Genomic DNA, 23,817 nt, shown 5'->3' on the forward strand with positions numbered 1-23,817 from the left:
TCACAGTGCTTTTACACCCCCATCTAAGTGGTTTACAGAGTCAGCATATTGCCCCCAACAATCTGGGTCCTCATTTTACCCAACTCGGAAAGATGGAAGGTGGAGTCAACCTTTAACATGAAAACATTATTCAAAGTTTGCTAAAGAGAAGTTACTTTGGAATTTTATAGATGTTCCTGAGCATGGCTGGCTCAGGAATTCTGGGAGTTGAAATCCATAGGTTGTAAAGAGGCCATACTTGCCTACCCCTATTCTAGTGGTTAAGGCCTTGGGCTAGAAAGCAGGAGGCCATGAATTCAAGTCCCGCTTTAGCCATGAAAGCCAACTTTCATGGTGACTTTGGGCCAGTCACTCTCTCTCAGCCTAACACAATTCACAGGTTTGTTGTTGTGGAGAAAATAGGAGGAGGAAAGTATGTTGGATATGTTCACCACCTTGAATTATTTGTAAAAATTTGTAAAAATAATTAGGATGGGAGATGGATGGACGGATGGACGGATGGATGGGGGGAAGAGGGAGATAATCTTATTCCTGTGAGGAAAATCTTATAAACAAGGGGAAGAGGATGGGTCCAGTCTCTGATCCACACCTTTTATCCTTCTCTCCCATCTTCCATCCCAGGAATTGCTCCAAGAAGAGACGAGGCAGAAGCTGAATCTGAGCTCTCGAGTCCGGCAACTGGAAGAGGAGAAAGGAGCTCTGCTGGAACAGTTGGAGGAGGAAGAAGCTGCCAAGGCCAACTTCAGTCGCCAGATCCAGAGTTTGCAGCAGCAGGTGGGTTAGCATGAAAAAGAACTGACCACAGAAGGAAACACAACCCAAGCAAAAACTCAGCAAAGAAAGAAAAAGTTGATTAATTGAATGAGAAAACATTAAATGATGCATTTTTTGTATTAGTTTTGTATGTAGGATATGGTCAATTGACTTAATTATTAAAATCTTCTCCTCCTGCTCCTCTTCCTCCCTTCTCCTTCCTCTTCCCTTTTCCCTCCTCCTCCTCCTCCTCCGTCCTCTTTTCTCCTCAGTCAGGACTTACTCTTCTCTCCTCATGGGTTTGATTAGGAAAATATGCTTCCAGGCCCAGTTCTGCCAAATCTCTTTTCCTTATCTCTAGATAAAACACCCTAAGGTTATATTTTTAAACAGTTTCGTGAGGACATCATAGGGAGACACATCATGAAGGTGACGGAGGAGAGGAGTGGAGTTTTAGGTTCTACAGGAGGCTTCCATTCCCTCAGCATCTTTAGTACTAGGGTTGGATAAAATATGTGTGATTTTTCTTGGCTCTTTTACCAGGTGATGGAGACCAAGAAGAAACTGGAGGAGGATGCTGGAGTAGCAGAATCAATTGAGGAAGCTCGGCGCCGGGCAGCCAAGGAACTAGAGGCCCTCACCTTGCGCTACGATGAGCGGGTTCAGGCCTGTGACAAGCTGGAGAAAGGGCGAACCCGCCTGCAGCAGGAGCTGGATGATGTCACCGTGGCCCTTGACCAACAGCGCCAGGTGGTCTCTGCCCTTGAGAAGAAGCAGAAGAAATTTGACCAGGTGAGGCCTTTGTGTCATCCATCGAGATCTTTCCCCTGAACTATGTTTTATCCATGGTATAGCTGTATCCTACAATGGTGGAGTCCTGCATTGAATTCTTAAATACTTTGCTCTCGCTAAAATAAAAATAACTGCTCATGAACTGAGCAGTTAACTCCCTTATAACAGATGTCCTTCGTATCCTCTCAGAGACCTATCATCCTCATTCCCAAATTGCCTCTTCAGGCCAGGTAGCTTTGCTGCCTATCTGCTTATTTTATGAGATTGTTAAATTTGTGGGGGGGAGGAATACTGCTCCACCCCCCAATTTGATATGAAAATTTTGGATTCTTTCTTCCCATTTCCCCACCCTTTCACTTATTTGCACACACACTTTGGTCAAGTACAGGAAACCAAGTTTGGTTTACTTGAGTTTGTTTTATTTGATTTTGCCTTTTTATTAGAACAAATGGCACATCAAAAAATACACAAAGGAAAGAAAAAGAGTAACACAAAAAAGTAAGAAAAAAAGTAACGTGTTTTTTTAACACGTTAAAAAAAAATGAAAAAATTACCCAAGCCATTTGTTCAGGTAATCCTCATTTAATAACTGGTTGCTTAGCAACCAAAATTCTGAAGAACTCCAAAAAGTTATTTACAACCTGCCCTCAAGGTTATGCACTACCTCCCCCTATTATCATGTGATCAAATTTGGGCACCTGCAATCCCATAACCATGTGACTGCAATTTGTTACTATTTTTGCCAGTTTCTGGCAGGTTTTTTTGGTTTCCGCAAAAAACACCCATTTGGAAAAATGGATTTGCTTAACAACTATATGATTCACTTAATGACCATGTGATTCTCTTAATGACTTTGGTTACTCGCTTTACAACTGTCATAAAAATGATTGTAAAACCCAGTCAGTTCACATATAAGTCACCTGCTTAACTATTGCAAGGATTTACAACCCAATTCAATTGTGGACTTTAAGTTATTATTTGTAATAATTACTTTATTAATAGAGTTTACACCCCAAAAATGTCATTCCAAATTTGAGTGAAATCATTGATAAAATTGACCTAGAGGAGGGGTGTAAACTCAAGACCCAGAGGCCAGATCTGGCCTGCAGGGTGCTTTGATCTCTTCCAGTGAAAACGAAGCTCAAGAGGGCTGCATGAGGCCCTCACAAGCTCCGTTTTCGCTGACAGAGGGTTGCAGGAGGCCATCGTGGCCAAAAATGGAGCTCAGGAGCCCGTTTGCTGGCAGAGTGCTCAGGCCGCCACAGGCGCCCCCGACCTGAGTGATGTCGAGCTGACCACACACACCCTGGCCACGCCCACCCTGGCCCCCCAAGATCAAGCACAACCCTGATGCGGCCCTCAATGAAATCGAGTTTGACATCCCCATCTAGAGATTTGGTGTTCTAAAGTTGGTTAAATTGCTTTTTCAAGAGGCAATTGGACTTTCTGGTTTTTCTTTGAAGACATTTTGCTTCTCATCCAAGAAGCTTCTTCAGCTCTGACTGGATGGTGGGAAAGAAGCTGAAGAAGTCAGAGCTGAAGAAGCTTTTTGGATGAGAAGCAAAACGTCTTCAAAGAAAAACCAGAAAGTCCAGTTGCCTCTTGAAAAAGCACCTTTAGGATAACTTTGACCTGGATGACTGAGAATTTCCATAAACATTTGGTACCAAATAGTAAAACAGAATTAATTTCTTGTGTAGCAACAATTGAGAGATACGGTTGTTACACACATATATTTTTAATGAAGAATATGTACTAACTAAGCCATGTTTGGGCTTCTGGCAGATGTTGGCTGAGGAGAAGCTGATCTCAGCCCGCCATGCTGAGGAGAGGGACCGTGCAGAAGCTGATGCCCGTGAGAAGGAGACCAAGGTGTTATCACTGAGCCGTGCTTTGGAAGAGGCTCTAGAAATAAGGGAGGAGCTGGAGAGGCAGAATAAGCAGCTGCGAGCAGAAATGGACGACCTGGTCAGCTCCAAGGATGATGTTGGCAAAAATGTAAGTTTATTTATTTATAGCCAGTTTGGTCTAGCAGTTAAGTGCTGGGGTAGAAACAGGGGACTGAGACTTCTAGTTCCGCCTTAGACATGAAAGCCAGTTGGTTGCAATTGGACCAATCACCAGGAGAACCAAGAGTTCTAGATCCGCCTTAGTCACGAAACTGACTGGGTGACTTTGGGCCACTCATTCTCTCTCAGCCAAACCCACCTCACAGGGTTGTTGTTGTGGGGAAGTTAGGAGGAGGAAGAAGTATTATATATGTTTGCTGCCTTGAGAGTTATTTATCAAACCAATAAGAAAGGTGGGATGTAAATAAATAAATTTATTTACATATTTCATCAGGGAAGCAGTGGCTTAGAATTAAAACAGCAAAATGGGATTGATGAAATGGGAAAGATGTTCTCCTTCTCAGAATCTTGTTCTGAGGGGGTAGAATAAAGTAGATAAAATCTAGAGCCGCAATCCAGTTAAATAGGCTTATTTTTAATTTACTTTAATACTAGTATATTTGGACAAGCTTCTGTGGTTGGTAGATGGGACATGTAGAAGTTGTATAATAGTCACGAGAGAGGGATTCTCCCAGTACTCCGACACTGAAGAAGAACAGTGCCAGCCTTATGAAGTAAATCAGAAATGATTCACCTCTTATCAAAAGATTTTTATCTTCTTAGAATTCTTGATATAAACTCATTCAAGAATGTTGCGGTTTCCAGACCATCAGCCTCTGGAGCTTAATGGCATTATGATGGCAAAATATCTCAACATTCTGTTAGTCAGCCTATCCACCCATATCTGCTTTACATCTTTCTGTAAAAGCACATGTCGCTCTTCTGTCTCTGACACTTCTGCTTTGGGATCAGGTGCATGAGCTCGAGCGCTCCAAGCGGGCCTTGGAACAGCAAGTGCAAGAGATGCGAACCCAACTGGAGGAACTGGAAGATGAGCTGCAGGCTGCAGAGGATGGGAAGCTGCGCCTGGAGGTCAATATGCAGGCCTTGAAGGCACAGCACGAGAGGGAGCTGCAGAACCGGGATGATGCCAATGATGACAAGAAGAAACTGCTCAGCAAGCAGGTAGGAAGGAGGAGGAGTGGGGGCGTATGCCTCCCCCAAATCTGATCAGTCTTTGCTGACCTAGGTGTGATTTAAGATCAACAGGAGGGATTGGGAACTGCTTCATGCAATGTTTCTCCACATTGGCAGCTGTAAGATGTGTGGACTTCAACTCCCAGAATTCCCCAGCCAGCATGGCTGGCTGGGGGATTCTGGGAGTTGAAGTCCATACATCTTACAGCTGCCAATGTGAAGAAGCTGTCGATGTGGAGAAGTACTTGATGCTCATTCAAAGTAAAGTGTTCTTGACCATATTTCTGTCAATCACAAACTTCTATCCATTTATCTGGCTTTTTACAATTTTCTAGAGAAGGTTGAGCAAAGCTACATTTGCTTTTCCTATGCTTCCTGTTAACATTTTGACATCTGCATTGAACAGATTATCTGATGGTTTTTTTCCCCCTTTTCCTTTTATTGCATTTATTTAGAGGACCTCTTTTTTCTTATTCTTAGCATCCTTTGCTAAGTTTAGCTCATCCTGAATTCTTAGTTTCATGGCAGGTCTATAGTTCCAAGTGCTCTCTAGGAATTTCTAGTGTTTTACAAAGTTTATATCTCAATAGATGAAGAGATTATTAAGATTAAAGAGGCTTTTGTGGCTCTTTAAATCATCTATGAATTATGTTCATATTTCTAGCCCACATCAATTCTGAAGGGTTTGGGGAAGATACAACCCAAGTCTTTTCCTTGGTTGAACAAATAATGGTGACGCCAGCTGAATTTCCCAACTTTGGTAATTTCTAAACATATAGACTTCAACTCCCATAATTCCAACGCCACAATTGACATTGCTGAGAATTTTGGGAGTTGAAGTTCACTCAGTTTCAAATTGCTAATGTTGAATCAATATTACTATTACTTGCATTGCCCCATGTTTTAATGCAGATTTTTTTTCTACAAGATTCTCAACTTCATTAATTTGGAATTCTCAGCAGGAATGGATATTTTTAACCTATGGTGCTACTCCTTCCTTTTTTTTTTTTCTGTTTCTGTTCTGTTCCGACAAATCTTATCCTTCAGGTTCTGTTTTGCACTTAGGACAATCATTGTGAGTAATTTAGTCCTGCCACCCACTCACCTCCTTGATCGAACAATTCCTGAGAGATATAATCCCTTCTGCGAAAGACAGAAAAAGGGGGAAATGCAAGCAGCATCCTTAGTTTATAATGCCCCTTTTAGGATTGCTTTCACTGCCATCCTAAAGTGAACCTGCTGCTCTATTAAAGTGTGCCTTGTTCCTTCCGAGAAGACCTCTGCATCTTTTATTCTACTTCTAAGATGCAGCAGGATAGTGGAGTTTCAGAGCACGGCATAACCTTGGCTGCAGATCAAAGCGGCAGCTTTCTGCTGATGCTTTCGCCCCTGCAATTCCGCAGGTGCGAGAGTTGGAGGCGGAACTGGACGCTGAGAGGAAGCAACGGGCCCAAGCACTTGCAGTCCGGAAGAAGTTGGAGATGGATCTTCAGGAAGCCCAGGCACAATTGGATGCGACTACCAAAGGAAGGGACGAAGCTTTGAAACAGCTGCGCAAGTTGCAGGTATCTTTCAGTGTCAGTGTAGGCAATCAGGGTCTATTGCATATTGAGTTTTAACTTTCATTGTATAAGAAGTTATGTTTGTGTTCCAAAGAGCTTCCAGGTAAATGTTGGCATGGGGGATCTTTACGTAAAAAAGGGGAATAATGTGGTGGAATGTAGTCTGGATTTCCAAGAGGGAGGGGCCTCAATCCAGAGGACCAAGAGGAAGCGATGATTAGATAGTTTGTTTGGAAGGAAAAATGTTAAGATAGCTCCTCCTTAGATGTTCTCAGTAAGAGTATATCTTTAATTGATGCAAAGAGTTGCTTTGCTTTGGCAAGATTTCAGTTTACAAGGGAGGAACAATAAAATAAACCACTTAGAAGTCACTTTGCGTGTCTTTCTTGCTTTTGGGAGCCTGACGGAGAAGAACAAACAGGTAGTTCTCATTTAACAACCACAATTCAGACTGTTTACTGGTCATTAAGCAAAGCATTTGCTAAATGAAACCGTGACTGTGCTTATAATCTTACTTTAGCTTTGCTGTATAGATCAATGAAGGTTGTAAATAAGAGATTTGGTCATCGAGTTACTTTTTCATTACTGTTGTTAACTGTGAACAGTTGCTAAACAAAGACTACCCAGGCAGGAAACCCTACACCATCTCAGTCAGATGGTTATCCAACATTTTCTTAAAAATTTCCAGTGTTGGAGCATTCACAACTTCTGCAGGCAAGTCGTTCCACTTATTAATTGTTCTAACTGTCAGGAAATTTCTCCTTAGTTCTAAGTTGCTTCTTTCTTTGATAAGTTTCCACCCATTGCTTCTTGTTCTACCCTCAGGTGCTTTGGAGAACAGCCCGACTCCCTCTTCTTTGTGGCAACCCCTGAGATATTGGAACACAGCTATCATGTCTCCCCTAGTCCTTCTTTTTGTTAAACTAGACATACCCAGTTCCTGCAACCGTTCTTCATATGTTTTAACCTCCAGTCCCCTAATCATCTTTGTTGCTCTTCTCTGCACTCTTTCTAGAGTCTCAGCATCTTTTTTAATATATAATCTCATAGTCTCGTACATATATAATATAATCTTATAGTCCTGCCATCATGATAACCTCGTTCTGCTTTCACTTTTCTCTTTAATTCCAGGCCCAGATGAAGGAACTCTGGCGAGAGGTTGAGGAAGCCCGGGCAGCTCGTGAGGAGATTTTTATTCAGTCTCGTGAGAGTGAGAAGAAGCTAAAAAATCTGGAGGCAGAGCTACTGCAACTTCAGGAGGTGAGCAGGAGGCTCTGTACTGTGTGATGTTACAGAAATATGAGTCCAAGAGGGATACGGACTTTAACTCCCAGAGAGTCCCAGAGCAGATATGCACAACTTATATACTAATTCAATACATTCTTTAACAAAATAGGATCTCTTAGCTGCTGGTAAGTGTAGGATGGGAATCCCTACTTTGTTGGCAGAAGGTTCTGAATCGGGAGGCGGTGGGAAATATCCTGATTGATCAAAAATTCTTCCAAGAAGCTGTGTCTCATTTTCATCCTGGTCACTCCATCTTTTGCTACATGTTTTCCATCACGTGTAGGAACTGGCAGCATCAGAGCGAGCCAAGAGGCAGGCCCAACAGGAGCGTGATGACCTGGCAGATGAGCTGGCCAATGGAAACAGTGGCAAGTGAGTGCCCAGGAACCGGCTTACCCCCTTATTTCCATCTTCTAAGCTCCATTTTCATCCTTTTGTGTGGAAAGGATTGTTCATAATTAATCTGACCTTGGATTGATTAATAGCCTCTATTCTACAAGTAGCACTTAACTTATGAGTATAATTGAGACTGGAATTGGGGTCACTGAGGAAAGCAGTGGTTAAGCAGCAGGTACAAAGAGGCAGGCAGACAAGGATTTTAGTGTGTTTTAGCATGCAGGCAAGGAACGCGTTAGAATCCTTTTTACTGTAGTTTGCAACTTTCCCTTCACGCTTCCCCATTGACTTTTTGGGGGGAAAAAGTTTGGCAGAGAAGATTGCAGTGGTGATCACATGACTGCAGAGCACTTGGTAACTGGTTGTAAGTGTGAACAGGTTACCAAGCACCCAGATTGAGATCACATGAGCTCAGGGTATGTGTGATTTTTTTTTTTTTTGATGTTCAGAAATGCTTTAGAAGCCCTAAAGCACATCTTTGTTAATTTAAACAGTCATTAATTCGAACAGTCCTTAAGTGAGAACTATCTATAATGATTAATTCTACAACTGCCATAATGTGTTACTGAGTTTTAGAGAGAATTTGTCGATTACTACTGACAGTCTTTCACACTATTGTGCTCTCATCCATTTTTGTGACTGCTTTTAAAAATGGTAAAATGCAGTAACGGGGTCAGTCTGTACTGGCCAGGCTAGCCAAATGTTCAGCAAAGAAAATATGCTGGGGGAACCACAGTTAGGGGCTTGTTGTAATACTGTCATACTGCAAAGGCAATTAGAGGATAAAGCCAATAAAAGAGATCTTTGCTAAATGAAATGAATATGCCAGGAGAGTTTTAGTCATTAGATGGCCATTTGGTTTGACACAGAACCATTGTGTGCAATGTCTCTTTTAAGGTTGTGTCCATTGGAGTGCAGACAAGCAATGACTTAGTGGAGCTAAAAATTAATAGTGTAGATTGTAGAAGCAGCCTCAATGCTCTTCTTGAGAATGCCCTCTTAGTTTCCTGCCCGGCACAAAGCCCTAATTCACCACTGTTGTTTTAATCTCCAATTCAGGTCCGCTCTTCTAGATGAAAAACGCCACTTGGAGGCAAGAATTGCACAGCTGGAAGAGGAACTGGATGAAGAGCAAAGCAACATGGAACTCATGAATGACCGCTACCGTAAGCTCAGCATGCAGGTAAGGTGGCTGCTTCTAAGCAAGTTGAATCTGGACAGTTAAATCCAGCCAATGCTGAAACCGCCTTCTGATTTCTCTCTCATCCTGTCCTCCGTGCAGGTGGAAACGATCACCACTGAATTAGCAGCGGAGCGCAGCTTCTCTCAGAAGACTGAGAATGCCCGGCAACAGCTGGAGCGCCAGAACAAAGACTTGAGGGCCAAGTTGGGTGAGATGGATTCATCTGTGAAGTCCAAGTACAAGTTGGCCATTGCAACTCTGGAGTCCAAGGTGGCCCAGCTAGAAGAACAGCTGGAACAGGAGTCCAGGTGAGGCGATGACAGCAACACTGCCGGCATTGAATTCTGGGCTCTGAAGATGGCTTTGCAGAATGATTAGAAAGCCATGAGAATAAGATTCTACACCTCAAGGCTCGGTGCTTTGGATGGCCAGGTGCCACCCTGAGTATTGTTGCGGTGGTGGTGGTGGAATCCAGGGTCTACTGTGGATGAGCTGTTGATTCAGATTAGTTGGAGCCATGTCTTGTAAGTGACTAGGACTATGGCTTTTTATTTTCTTCCTCACTTTGGGGTGAGGGGAGTGTTAATTTTAAAAAGTATTTTAAAAATCCTGTTTTAGTCTTCTTTTTTTATTTGCATTTATATCCCGCCCTTCTCCGAAGACTCAGGGCGGCTTACACTATGTTAGCAATATTTTGCTATGATTATCATATTTTCTGCCTCATGATGGCGACCAGGAAGGTCTTAGAAAGGAAAACAGAGACCACATGTTGTCCACCCAAGTTCTGTGTTTACATTGTATGGTAAAGAATAACACCTTTGTCCCAAAGGTGCTTTTTCAAGAGACAACTGGGCTTTCTGGTTTTTTTCTTTGGAGACATTTTGCTTCTCATCCAAGAAGCTTCTTCAGCTCTGACTGGATGGTGGGGAAGAAGCTGAAGAAGTCAGAGCTGAAGAAGTTTCTTGGATGAGAAGCGAAATGTCTTCAAAGAAAAAACAGAAAGTCCAGTTGCCTCTTGAAAAAAGCACCTTTGAGACAACCATGACCTGGATCACTGAGAGTCTCCATAGTTAATAACACACATAGTGTGTATTTGATCCTCCTCCACACTTGGCCAATAAAAATTCTATTATAGGGTAGTGTAGTCCAACCTTCACTACTTTAAGATCTGGGAACTTCAATTCCTAGAATCCCCAGCTTGCAGGTCTTAAAGTTGCCAAGTTGGACACCCCTACAGAACTGTAGAAATTCACTCCTGAGTGGTGGCTGGAAGGATTCATTGGTTTTATTCATATTGTTGAAATAAGCCCATTTAATTCATTGTAAACAGTGAACTATTGTGACTCTCTTATATCCATTTGATTTCAGTGGCTCTGCTCTAGATAATGAATGACTCAGTGTGAGTTCATCCATTCCTTTTTACATTTCTCTCTCCTTTCCTAGAGAGAGGATGCTGTCAGGAAAACTTGTGAGAAGGGCAGAGAAGAAACTCAAGGAAGTGCTTCTGCAGGTTGATGAAGAGAGGAGAAATGCCGACCAGTATAAGGATCAGGTATGTTGTAGATGTGCTAACCCAATGTTTTTCAAACTTGACCACTTTAAGACGTGTGGACTTCAACTCCCAGAATTCCACATTCAGCATCTTAAAAGTGGTCATGTTTGAAAACCCCGGGTTAATCTATCCTTATTTTTTTCATCCTGGACAGCGGGTTCAGGGTTCAGCTATTGGAAAGGATGAAAGGGTAAAAAGGGTAAACTTTTTTTTTTTTTAATTCAAAAAGTTTTACAAAATTTTTTTCCCCCTTTCCCCCCCTCCTCTCCCCCTCCCTTCACAACCCCCCCCCCAACTTCCCGGAACGAACACAAGGTATAGATAAAAATAAAACAAACATATGCTAAAAAAATTTCATCCCAACTTAATTATACCCCTACAATCATCAATTCCTAACTTCCCCCGAAAACAATCAAAAATAATACATCATAATCATTCAAAAACAGTCTGATAACTCTTAGTCTGATATCTACGTTGAATATAGTCAATCCATTTTTTCCATTCCTTTAAGTATCTTTCTTGCGTATTGTCTTTCAAAAAGGCTGATATCTTCGCCATCTCAGCCAAATTGGCAACTTTCAATATCCATTCTTCTATTGTAGGTACTTCTTTTTTCTTCCAGTATTGTCCTATTAGTAATCTTGCTGCTGTTATTAGATTTAAAATCAATTTAGTCTCAATTACTGTACAATCCGTAATAATTCCCAACAAGAAAAATTGCGGCAGGAACTTTATCTTCTTTTTCAAAACATTTTGTAAAATCCACCAAATTTTTATCCAAAAGGCCTTTATGTCCTTACAAGTCCACCAAATGTGAAAATATGTAGCGTCATCACAATTACATCTCCAACATTTTGCTTGCATATCTGGATACATACGATAATTTTTAGGATCTAGATGCCATCTATAAAACATTTTATAAAAATTTTCCTCAGATTCTGTGCCTGCGTAAATTTAACATTTCTAACCCAAATTTTTTCCCAAGTTTCCAATAATATTGGCTCCTGAAAATTTTGTGCCCACTTTATCATACAGTCCTTTACCAAGTCCCTTTCAGAATCTATTTCAAGTAACACATTATACAATCTCTTTATATGCTCCTGAGACTGATTTCTAATTTGCTTTACCAAATTTCCCTCGTTCTGCTCTATACCAATTTTCTGATCTTCCTTCCATCTAGCACGTAGTTGCTCATATTGAAACCAAGTATAATTTTTCCTTCTTCTTTTAGTACGTGCAGAGATTTTAATTGCAAATTACCTCTTTCAGTATACAAAAGATCTTTATATGTAATCATTTCCTGATTCTGTTCTATATTTATATTCTTTATTGTATGTCTAGGACTTGCCCATATAGGAACCTTATAATTTAGTTTGTAAGAGTATTTTTTCCAAACACGCAGAAGAGCAGATCTTAACACATGATTTTTAAAGGCCTTATCCACTTTTTTGTCATAAATTAAATATGCATGCCATCCATATAGCAAGTCATAACCTTCTATATTCAAAATTCTTTCCTCCGTTAAATTAAACCAATCACTTATTACAGAGAGCAGCTGCTTCATAATATAATTTAAAATTAGGCATTTTAAACCTCCCCTTTCCCGGGAATCTTGAATTATTTTCATTTTAACCCTAGCTTTTTTACCTTCCCATATAAATTTATTAATTCCCTTCTGCCATTCCTCAAGATTCTTATCTTTCTTAATTATTGGTATCATCTGAAAGAGGAATATGGGTAAACTTATTTTTTAAAAGTGCAAATTATCTGTTTTCCTATCTTCCCTCCCCCCACAATGCCTTTATTTTTCATGCTTTAAGCATTAAAAATAAAATAACCAAGCTACACCATAAGGAAGGCTAAAACTGTATAGGTAGAGATAAGTTTTGTTAAGAAGCATTTAAAACAATCACCAGATGCTTTCTGCAGAATCGTTTCTCATTTTTAAAACTTTCGATACAAAAATGCTGAGGCCCCTTAGTGTTGAACTTGTAGAAAATTATGCTGTAAGTTTCTTCATCTCGGGGAGCAGAGATTTAGACTTCCCTTCTGTGGCTGTTTTTGGGCAGGTTGAAAAAGGCCACCTGCGGCTGAAACAACTGAAGCGTCAGCTGGAGGAGGCAGAAGAAGAGGCCTCACGGGCCAATGCCAGCCGTCGTCGCATGCAGCGGGAACTTGAGGATGTCACTGAATCAGCAGAATCCATGAATCGCGAAGTCACCAGCCTGCGGAATCGCCTCAGGTGAGTAGCGTCGTATGGTCAGGACTCGGCAGTACAGGTAGTTCTCACTTAACAACGGCAAATCAGACTGGCAGTTTAACTTGTAAAGAGCCATGTCATATGTCTGTGGCACTTAACAACGAAAATTCCAGCGCTTCTGGTTGCCGTTATTTAGCAAATTATGGGAGATCATTAAGCGAGGATATCACGTGGTTGCCATTAGCAACCTCCTGCCAGCTTCCCCATTGGTTTGCTTGTAGGAAGCCAGCAAAGATGGCTGCAAATGGCAATCACATGACTGCAGGGATACTACAACTGACCTAAGGGCTTGAACTGGTGTAACCAGTGGTGGGATTCAGCCAGTTCGCACCACTTCGGGAGAACCGGTTGTTAATTTTCTGAGCAGTTTGGTGAACTGGTTGTTGGAAGAAATCATTAGGGCAGAGAACCGGTTGTTAAATTACTTGAATCCCACCACTGGGTGTAACTACCATTCATTCAGCACTGTTGTAAGTCTGGTTGCTGAATAAGTGGTCGTTAAACAAGGACCACCTTTATTTGAGTTAAAAAGCAGTATGCTTCTCTATTATGTTTTCAGCCCAAATGAATCTAGGAAAGGTTATCCTGCTAATCTCTCTCGTGTGTCTTTTTCTCCCAACATGCTTGTGGACAACGTATATTTTTCTCCCTTTCCTTCCTCTTTTTGCTCTGTTCATTATTTCTGCCACCCCTAGTCTATTTGTAAATATGCTACAGCAAGGATAGACAACTTGGTTCTGGCAGATGTTTTGCATTACAAGATCCCACATCATTATGCAAATCCAAACCATCTGGAGGTCACCTACATCTGGACTACAGAATATTAATTCAGTGCCAGAAGGAGAGAGAGACAGAGAATGGCTAGGAAATCTTGGGAGCTATAAGTTTGCATCTGGAAGTTGCCCACGTAGGCAAACACTGGTTCACTACGTGGCTTCTGAACATCTGGTTAAAAAAAGAGAAGCTGCATCCAAATGCAGTGTGGCATTTTAATAGGAGAAAAAGTGAGAGCAGGACAGTTTGAGAGCAGCAGTGCCACCAGAGAGTGGAACCATTTGGGTACTATTTTCTGTTTCTGTGTCTACAACAGGAGCGAATTATTTTTTACAGATAGTCCTCAGCCTACGACCGCAATTGAGCCCAAAATTTATGTTGCTAAGTGAGAAATTTGTTAAGTGAGTTTTGCTCCATTTTACAACTTTTCTCACAACATTGTTAAATGAGTAACTGCAGTTCTTAAATTAGTAACATGGTTGTTAAGTGAATCTGGCTTGTTAGAAGGTTGTAAAAGGGAATCACATGACTCCGGGACTCTGCAACTGTCATAAATGTGGGTCCATTGTCAACTGTCCAAACATAAATCATGGGACTCTGCAACGGTCATAAGTGTGAAAAATGGTCATAAGTCAGCTTTTTCAGTGCCGTTGTAAGTTTGAACGGTCACTAAATCAATTTTTGAAGTCGAGGATTACTTGTATTATTATATTTTCACTTAGTCTGTCTTTCTGGAAGAATTCCATGAACCATGTGGGGTGTGTAGAACATTCATAACAGCTTTCTTCAACCTGTTTCTCTTCAGAAATGTTGGAGCTTAGCTTCCATAAATTCTTCCAGTATAGAATTTTAGCTTTCTCGAAAAAGTCTACTGAGAATATAAGATCTAAAACAGTGGTGGGCAATTATGGCAACTTTACGACCTGTGGACTTCAACTCCCAGAATTCCTGAGCCAGCCATGTTAAAGTCCACAGGTCGTAAAATTGTTATAATTGCCCACCCTGATCTAAAATGTCTTCTGTTTTATCTATAGAAGGGGCAACAACAGTCATATGCTTATTGTTAGGGAGCCTGAAATATATTTTGATGTGACAGTAGCTTTATACGGATCCGTGTTATGCTGCTGTTTCTCCAAAGGGTTCCTAGAAGTCTGTGAGGTGGACAGTACTGACTAGATTAAGGTCAATCACTCAGATTTATCCTCAACTCTGCTTGATTTGAATTTAGACCAAATTCAAAGTCAAAAGTCAAAAGTCAAATTCAGCACTCTTCATTGGCAACCTGATTCTGGTAGTGCTGGAGATGTAAAGCCAAGTACAGGTAGTCCTTAACTTACGACCGGTCATTTAGCAACTGTTCAAGGTTACAAAGGACCTTGGCTACATATGACCTGGATTTGAAGTTACGATGGTTGTGTGTGTCCCCACAGTTACATGACCAAAAATTGGGTGACTAGCAAAACACAGACCCATTTAACGGCTGTTTGCATTTCCCACAGTCACATGACCATATTTTACAACAGTTTTACCAAAACCTGACAGTTCCGATTTTCAGCAAAATTATGCCCATAGTGAATTATTGATTTGCTTAATGATCACGTTGCACATTTAATGACTGTGACATTCATTTAATGACTGTGGTGATCCATTTAACACCCTATTGCAAAAAAAAAAAAAAAAGGCCGTAAAATCAGGTCAATCATGTGGCTGACCCATTTTATGTCTAGCAGAACTTACAATCATGATGGGCAGGCTCCATTATGTCGAGGATTACCTGTAAGAATCCCTTGCCCAAAGGTGATATACAGGTATTCCTTGACTTGCGACAACAATTGTGGTCAAAATATCCCTTGCTATGCAGGACAGTTTTGCCCATGTCACATTTGTTTAGTGAATCACTGCAGTTTTTAAATTACTGACACGGTTGTTAAGTGAATCTGGCTTCCACATTGACTTGCTTGTCAGAAGATCACAAAAAAACATGACCCCGGGATACTGCAACTATCATAAATACCTGCCAATTGCCAAGCGTCCAAATTTTGATCACGTGACCATGAGGATGATACAATTGCCATATCACATTTTTTCTTGTCGTTGTAACTTCAAACATTCACTAGACGAATGGTTGTAAGTGGACTACCTGTAGTGTAATTCCTCTGACTGCAGCCGTTTTAAAACCTGATGCTATGGTGATTCTGCACACCTTCTAATCCTTTCCCACAAATGTAGCTGCTTAAGTCTTCAGTCTACCCCCAATTTAAAATCAGTCAATTCTTTATCAAAAGCAGGGGTGTCACACTCGGAGCGCTATCTTGTTATCATGTGACAACTTTTTCCCCCCTTCGATAAAATGGGAGTGGGTGTGGCCAGTGTGTGATGCATCTGGCCCATGGGCTGTGAGTTTGACACCTCTGATCTAAAGCAACTACTCTTTTGCCTAAAAACCTGAATTGGCTACCTTACATCCCTCCTGTTTCGTTTTTTGAGGCTTCTGCTCCTCTTTCAAAGTGGTGTTCTTTCGAGATCATGTGTTCATGTTTGCATCTTTCCTTTTTTTTCCTTTCTTCCATTTCATCCTTTTCTCGACTCAACAGCAAGTTAGAACGACGTCAACGGAAGTATGTTCTCTCTCTCCCCCTTCACCCTCCCCATGTTTTGCATGTGTATGTTGTGTATTTTTGAGGTGGGATTGTATATGTGTGGGTGTGCCCTTGCAACACATAAATTCTCTGCTTCCCTGTTCCCAGTTAAAGTTAAAACAGACTTGACAGCAGACACCCATGATTTGCTGGCTTCCTGTTTTTATTTTTTAGCACAAAATGTAGCCGTAGGACACTCGCAATTTATGACTGGAGGAAGGAGTGCTTAATTCTTTCCCTCATGTAAAGAAAATGTCTCATGTAAGACGAGATGTCTAACTACACTAATCCAGTTTTCTCAGGCTGTGAATGTAGACTTTGAGGATGGAGGGGGGAAGATCCTTTTTTAAGAAGAATCCTTTTTTAATTCAAGAAGAATTGAATTTGGGACTTCCTGTGAGCAAAGTCTGTGCTGTACCACTGAGTTGCGGTCCATAATGTTTGCATGCACATGTACACAATACCCGCACTCAGATTCACAAACATTATTAAACTGCAATTCTGGAAGATCAAGTGATTTCCTTATGACACTTCCAATATTTTCCAATTGCTTTTGCTTATTTGCTTTCTGGTCCATTCTTCAAGGAAATGAGAAAGGCATGCACAGATCTTAAATTTGTCTTCAACTGCTTTAGCTTCACCGCAACCTAGGAAGAGGGCTGAGTGCTCATTCTTTATGGCCAAGTTGTGATTTGAACCCAAGTCTTAAGGGTTATTTTCTTCTCAAGCTGTAAGTACGCTCCCCCTTATTTTTCCAATGCTCATGCAGCTGGAAGATAGAAACTGGCCACTAGCACACAGTTTAAGATTTAATCACTTCCTCCTCCAGTCCTGCTGTACAGATCAGTTTGATTTGTGGGCTCTTTCATTGCTTCCCCCTGTGTTTTTTGCCAGGCCTAATATGTCTGCTTTGGCCCTCAGCGAAAACCGCTGGAATGCTTGCTTGATGCATCTGGCATCTTTGAATCCCAGGCCAAAGAATGCTTAAAATGTAGCAGGAAAAGGCAGGGAGACCTTGCTATCTGTGGGACCTTCTAGCTGTGTCTAGCTATCCCATCAAAAGTGGGGAGAGATACGAGAACGTTGAGTAGGCTTGTGCTAGCTCCTCTTTGTGGCTTCTCTCTAGTAGCAAGATTCCTTGTGATTGTGGTAAGTGCTGCTTTCCTTTGAACAGCTTCTGTGGATTTCAAACCCAGCCAAGGGGGTTAATGGATAGAAAGTATTCTGCAATAAAAGGACATTTTCCTCCTTCCCCAGAGAACAATGCTTCTCCCTTGGCTTTGCTGCTACCTATCGATAGCCATATCCTCACACAAAGGAGAAAGGACAATTTGAGAGTTCGGGTTTAAAACGTGGGAAAGAGTGAGACTGTGGGCTGCCAGTGGCAGCAATATCCTTGGCACCACAGAGTTGGTAACTGTCTTACTAATAACTTTAAAGAACACATTTAAACCTATATGCATTGCTTGAAAGCTGTTTCAAGCATTTTTCTTGCTTACTGCCATTATCCTAAAATGCATAGTATAAAAAACAAAACCCTGAGCTTTATTAGTACCGGTATATTTCCAAATAAACCAAGTGGAAGTTTAAACCTCTAAGTTGAGATATTGTAATTCACCAAAAAGGGCTTTATATTGAGGATGGAGTTGCTATCCTTCCCCCCACACCAGTTTTAAAAATACACAGAACACATCCTCTCTTATATTCTTAAGTATTGTAGAGACCTTGGTGCTCTCTGAGCTTGGCTGGTGTCTTGCAGACGTTTCATTACCAAACTAGGTAACATCATCAGTGTTTGAGATTTGTTCTCATTTTATATACTAATACAACACCTGTCGATGTTGATGGAAATGGTCTTCGTGGTACACCAATCAAGGAACAGCTAAACAAACTAACAGTAAACAACAGCCCAATAAAGAAATTACCAAAACCACTTCCACCAACACCGACAGAGCAAGTCACTAGTTTATGAAATGAGAACAAATTCCTCTCCCTACGAGTACTGATGATGTTACTTACTGTGGTAATGAAATGTCTGCAAGAAAACAACCAAGAACACCACAGTTCAATCCTGAGCTACATATATTCTCTTCTGTTGGTATTCCCAGGTGTTAATAAAGTCTTTCCTCTCCCCCCACATTGATTTGGTTGGGGTGGGGCAGGATTCCTAAATGTAATAACAGTGCAAGTCCATTTAATGCTGACAGACAAAGTGTGCTTATATATTTGGGGACCTCCTGAGCCTTTTCTTAGAACTTCTTTCTTAAGACCTCTTAATGACTTAATATTCAACCTGGCACAACATTAGTAATTAATCACCCCTCAGCATTAATCATCTCTTATGGAAGATAAAGTAATGCCTTAATTACTGGGTTTCTCTTTTTTCTTATGAAATAGCACAATTTCATATTGAAAAAGAAAAAAAAATTAAACTACAGAGACACACTGTGGACTGAGGGAAATTTTTACCCATGTATTACTATGCTGAACAGAAAACAGAAGGCAAAAACTTTGGGAACTTAATTAGTTTTGAGAGCCTCCTCTGAGGGACTATACAAGGGTCTTGCTTGTGGAGACAGCCACCGTGCAGCCACAATATTGTGATGCAGACCGTGCTGCAGAAATGCTAAATTGTGGAAGTTATCAGAAATCAGATATTAGAAACAGAAGTCCGATGGATCCCTGGGTCTTACCAAGACACATGAGTAGAACAGGTTGCCAAATAGAGACCTAAATTGTAAATAGAAACCTACATTGCTCCGAACTTTCAGAGAAAATGAAGGAGGCTGACCTTAGTCATGGTGCTCCCTGAATACAGATGGCAGCCACTACGCTCTGCATCTCTTTGGTGTCTGCCCTGCTTTGCTTGGCATTAGCCGCCTGATCGGCTGCGGCTTTAAACTGAACAATTGGAGCTGCGTTAAGAGTTTGCACAGATTTGGGCAAATCCTGTAGGCAAAATTGTTTTTTAGTTTCTTTGAACTTGGCAAAAGAAAACAAAATAGGCAATAATATATATATCACTCCATTAGCCAAGCCAGGACTAGAAAAGGCAAAGTAAGTGAACATACAATATTTGGGGGGTTGTCTATTTTGTTTTATTTTGCCAAATTCAAAGAAGCGAATATCTATATATAATATCTATCTATCTCTATCCCTCCCTCTCTCTCTCTCTCTCTCTCTCTCTCTCTCTCATTTATCTCTATCTATCTATCTAATTTATCTCTATCTATCTATCTATAGCTAATATCTATCTATATCTAATTATCTATCTCTATCTATCTATCTATCTATCTATCTATCTATCTATCTATCTATCTATCTATCTATCTATCTATCGGGCAGGGGGTGTCTTTGTATTATACAGAGGGCAAGTCCAGCTTCTAAACAGGATGTTAGCTCAGGTTATGTGTGTTGTGCTAGCTGTGTTGTAACAACAACATCTCCCTTCTCTCTCCTCTCTCCTCTGCTGTCCATTCGCAGGCGCACACCTCTCAGCTTCACCAGCCGCACCGTGCGGCAGGTCTTCCGTCTTGACGGCGTCTCAGATGAGGAGACCGAGGACCCCGAGAGTGACTCGCCATCTACAAACCACCAGCCTTCCCAGCCCCTGGTGCCCTCCCAAGGCCAGTCACCAGTACCTGCTGCCGAGGAGCCAGCTCAGACTCAATAAATGGGAAGAGTCAGACTCCCGTTGGATGGGGTGGGAGAGGATAGGGGCCCTACCCTTGCACAATGTCTGACATCGCTAAAGAAAAGAAAACACTCCCCCCCCTTGCTCCCTTCTTCTCACTTGCAATCTTGGATCTCCCAGCAATCTCTTTGTATCCAGCTGCACTTTAATATCAGTCACCCCTGAGGGGTGGAAAATGGGGAGGGGAGGAGAAGGAAAATGGGGGGCGGGGGTGTTGTTTCTGGATTTTCACTCTGCTCTTCTTAATGAAAACCCCCAACTCAAATAGCCATTGTTTTCTCTTGCACCTTTTATTCCCCCCCGACCTTTTTCTTCTTCTTTTTCCAACTCTAGTCTGAACGTGCAAAAGATTCCCAGCCCACGGTTAGAGAGGAAACGGGGCAGCCAAGTGGTTCATGGACACAACGCAGGGTGGGAAAGGAATGGCCCTCTGCCATTGAGCTGCATCTTCTTGGTAAAGTTGCTAGTACTGAGATGCCTTCAGCTTTTCCACAGAGACACCACCCCCCTCCCTCCATGCACCACTGAGAGGCAGCGATGCTTGGGGTGCCTTCTGCTCCCCCTGACCCCCAACTTCCCAGCTTCATCTCAATCCTAGTTTCGGGCTCCCTGCTCCTGGGGACAGGGTGTGCTGCAGAGCCTTCTCAGGTTCCTTCACTTGGAGGAGGTCCAGATTTGATCATCTCTGCTTCTTCCAGCAGACTTGGCTTGCTGGAGTTAACTTTGACTCTCCATTTGCTGCTAGAACCCGCCCAGGTCTGGGCTAACGGGAGTAAATGAACTGAAAACCATTCATCTCAGCTTGCCTCCTCTGTTCTGAAGGGGGACTTGGATGCCATTCTCTCTGCATATCATGGCCAGCAGCCAAAGAGCACTTTGATCTGTCACCTCCTCAATCCCTTACTCGTAATATTGCTGAAACTGCTATGGTGGTGATGGGTGATTTAAAAAAAAGAAAAAGAAAAGAAAAACCTATGACAATAAAGTTAGGATTTGCAAACCCTATAGGAAAAATAACCAGGATAACCTCAAAATTATATCCTAGCCTACCCTTTCTCTGCCCGTTGTTGGGATGACAGTGCATTTTCGGGAGGGGGATGGAGAATCAGGTTGGAGAAGGTTCTTACACTTATTTCATCTTGGTTAATTGCATGTGAGTAGACTTTAGATAGAAGTCCTAAATGACTTAACAGCCATTTGTTTAGTGGCCATGATTAAAAGTTACAATGGCACTGAAAAAAGTGACTTATGGTCCTTGCACTTACAACCAGTCCTCGCACTTACAACCCTTGCAGCTTCCTCACAGTCACGTGATCAAACTACAGGTCCTTGGCCACCACTGGCATCTATTTACAAAGGTTTGCAGCATCACAGAATCATGTGATTGCTATTTGCGATTTTCCCAGCTGGCTTCTGACAAACAAAGTCGATGAGAGAAACCAGATTTGCTTAAAGACCGCATGATTCCCTTAACTGCAGCGATTTACTTAACAACTGAGACAAAAAAATGGGAGCTACTCTCTTAACAACCATCTTGTTTAGCAGTGGAAATTTTGGTCAAAATTCAAGGACTACTTGTATGCACATAATCATTTGGTAAAAGCTGCAGCAAAGTCAAAACGACACACACAACATCACTTGCCCTTCCCTGTGGACATCCAGGGTTCTTGCATTAATTGCTTTCCCATCAAAAAGAGAAATAACAAGTAGAGATATAACTTAAAAAGAAACCAGGTTGTGTCTCCACTTCTTTCTTCTGATCTGCATATACTGCTGCTTCTGTCACTTGTAAGCTACTTGTCACAATCATTTACTTTCACACCTGAGGCTATTTTTGCTATCTACACAACTTCTTACCAAAATAAAAGTCCAACTTCTCTATCACCGCCACCCCCAAATTCAAACATCAGGCTTCACGATAAGACAGATGAAATTAAACATCATATAATTATAATCCAACAGGGTATTCTTGCATTATAGAACCGAGATTCGGATCCGATCTGCCAAAAAGTAAATTATATGCTCCCTGCTTGCAACACTGTAAAGCCTGATCAATATTTGCATTCCCTTATTTTAGGAATAACAAGTGCCTCACTATGGAGACCTAGTGCTGTTTCGCACCTTCAGTAACTTGTCTCCAATACATAGATAGTCGGCATGTGGGGAAAATATGTGTGAAAATGCATGATTAGTGTCTCTTGCAATCCATCTTTGGAAGCAACTGCTGCTTCCATCTAGGAAAACAGTGTCCACTGTATGGAGCAGCCCTTGTCATAAGATGTGGAAGGAAAGTGCATTGAGAGCCCTCTAGTTTTGCTCCACGGCAGCTTCTGATTTTAATTCCTTGGCAGTGGTGTACATTCCATGCCACGTTCATTGCACACCTTTTTATTTATTAGGACAAAACTACAGCTGACAAGTTATTGGTAGGCCCCAAGTTTGAGACATTGCAATCCAATCCTATGCATGTTTATTCAGAAGCTGGACTCCCTACATTAGAAGGGGCTTATTCCAAACTAAGTGTATAAAATACCAGTTGTGAACCTAATAACAATACCTAGCACTTACATAGCACTTTAGTGTGTTTGAAGGATTTCACTTGGTATAAAGGTTGAACTTAACCTATGATGTGCACCTTTTATAAAGTAGCAGCAAATGGGTAGCAAAGGAGAAAATACAAGTCTAGCTTAATTCTGCACTTAAGAGTTCACTACTAAGGGTTTGCAAATCTTAGCTTGGACTCATAGTAACTCATCCAGAGGTTTGTGCTTCTCTGGAACGAGGAATTGGCTCTGGAGGTGGGCCTGCCTTCTCTCTCTCTCAATATATATATATATTTATATATATTTTCAGCATGGTAGTTTCTTGTCTTAATTTGTTCTAATTCTTATTTTTTTTCTAACAAAAGCCCCCCCCCCCCTTCTCTTGAACAACATTGTTTTACTTCAAACCCAGTGGGTTTGCATTTTTTAAAAATATTTTTTGTCTCCCCCTTCTTCTTTTTTTTCTTTTTTTTCTTTGCTGTTTGAATCTATTTGGAATTTTCTTATCCTAATGTAAAGGGCCATAGCAAATACCCTGCTCTTTTTTGTTTTGTTTTGTTAAAAAAGAAAAAAAAGTACTTTCTAAGAAAAAGTATGACTTCTATTAAAAATTCATCTCAGATAACCAGACTTTTGTGTGTATTTTTATTTGGCTTCTGGTTTTATTTGCACGGTTGGTGTAATGTTTGGTTTATTGTGAAAGATCACAGTGATGGAATTATAGGATGGAGATTTTTACTGAAAAAAATCTGTTTAGTTGTTCTGTTTCAGTTTATTCATTGGGCATAATCCAATACTGAAATTTTAAGTTCCACAATTTCTGACTTCTCTGCTGGCTGGGGAATTCTGGGAGTTGAAGTCCACTCATCTTAAAGTTGCCCGGATTGAGAGACACTGCTAGAGGAGCCAATAATGGAACATAAGAGTCTCCTTTTTGATAAATATATCATCTTTGTGAAGAGTTCTGATCTTTGCTGCTTGGAAACAGCCCATTTCCAAAATTCTACTAAATAAAAGGAACCCCAATATTGTCTAGGAATTCAATGCCAGTAAATCTGGAGGACCCAGACTTGCAAGAGGCTGCCTTGTAAGGCTTTTCCTTAGCCAAGAAGCAACTCATATTATAATCCATGGAGGGCAGCATAAAAGTGCACATGGTGCAGCCATCAGAATTCCTCTAAGAATTATTTCCCAATTGTGATAGCTTTTTTATTATCAAGACATCATCACGCCATAGAAACTTTTTAATGTGGCAGAAGGGAGAAATACTAAATATGCAGGTAGCAATCATTGCAA

At 41.2% G+C, this 23,817-nt stretch overlaps 1 protein-coding gene across 5 annotated transcripts in view; it reads left to right on the forward strand.

Annotated features, from left to right (window-relative positions):
• Positions 1 to 23,145, forward strand: part of LOC131196716 (myosin-10-like) — an 82,767-nt gene extending 59,622 nt beyond the window's left edge. For 3 of the 5 annotated variants that reach the window (XM_058179902.1, XM_058179903.1, XM_058179906.1), the window contains 13 exons: positions 622 to 774; positions 1,297 to 1,545; positions 3,331 to 3,543; positions 4,407 to 4,619; positions 6,035 to 6,196; positions 7,325 to 7,453; positions 7,764 to 7,852; positions 8,936 to 9,059; positions 9,159 to 9,367; positions 10,503 to 10,611; positions 12,681 to 12,853; positions 16,240 to 16,263; positions 19,768 to 23,145. In XM_058179902.1, the coding sequence (XP_058035885.1) occupies positions 622 to 774; positions 1,297 to 1,545; positions 3,331 to 3,543; positions 4,407 to 4,619; positions 6,035 to 6,196; positions 7,325 to 7,453; positions 7,764 to 7,852; positions 8,936 to 9,059; positions 9,159 to 9,367; positions 10,503 to 10,611; positions 12,681 to 12,853; positions 16,240 to 16,263; positions 19,768 to 19,957 (2,037 nt within the window). In that variant the 3' untranslated portion in view covers positions 19,958 to 23,145. The remainder of the gene's footprint in view (positions 1 to 621; positions 775 to 1,296; positions 1,546 to 3,330; positions 3,544 to 4,406; positions 4,620 to 6,034; positions 6,197 to 7,324; positions 7,454 to 7,763; positions 7,853 to 8,935; positions 9,060 to 9,158; positions 9,368 to 10,502; positions 10,612 to 12,680; positions 12,854 to 16,239; positions 16,264 to 19,767) is intronic. The other 2 variants (XM_058179904.1, XM_058179905.1) reach the window with 1 other exon arrangement.
• Positions 23,146 to 23,817: the final 672 nt, after the last annotated feature.

The sequence above is a fragment of the Ahaetulla prasina genome, chromosome 4 (genome assembly GCF_028640845.1).
Source record: "Ahaetulla prasina isolate Xishuangbanna chromosome 4, ASM2864084v1, whole genome shotgun sequence".
Classification (NCBI taxonomy): Eukaryota; Metazoa; Chordata; class Lepidosauria; order Squamata; family Colubridae; genus Ahaetulla; species Ahaetulla prasina.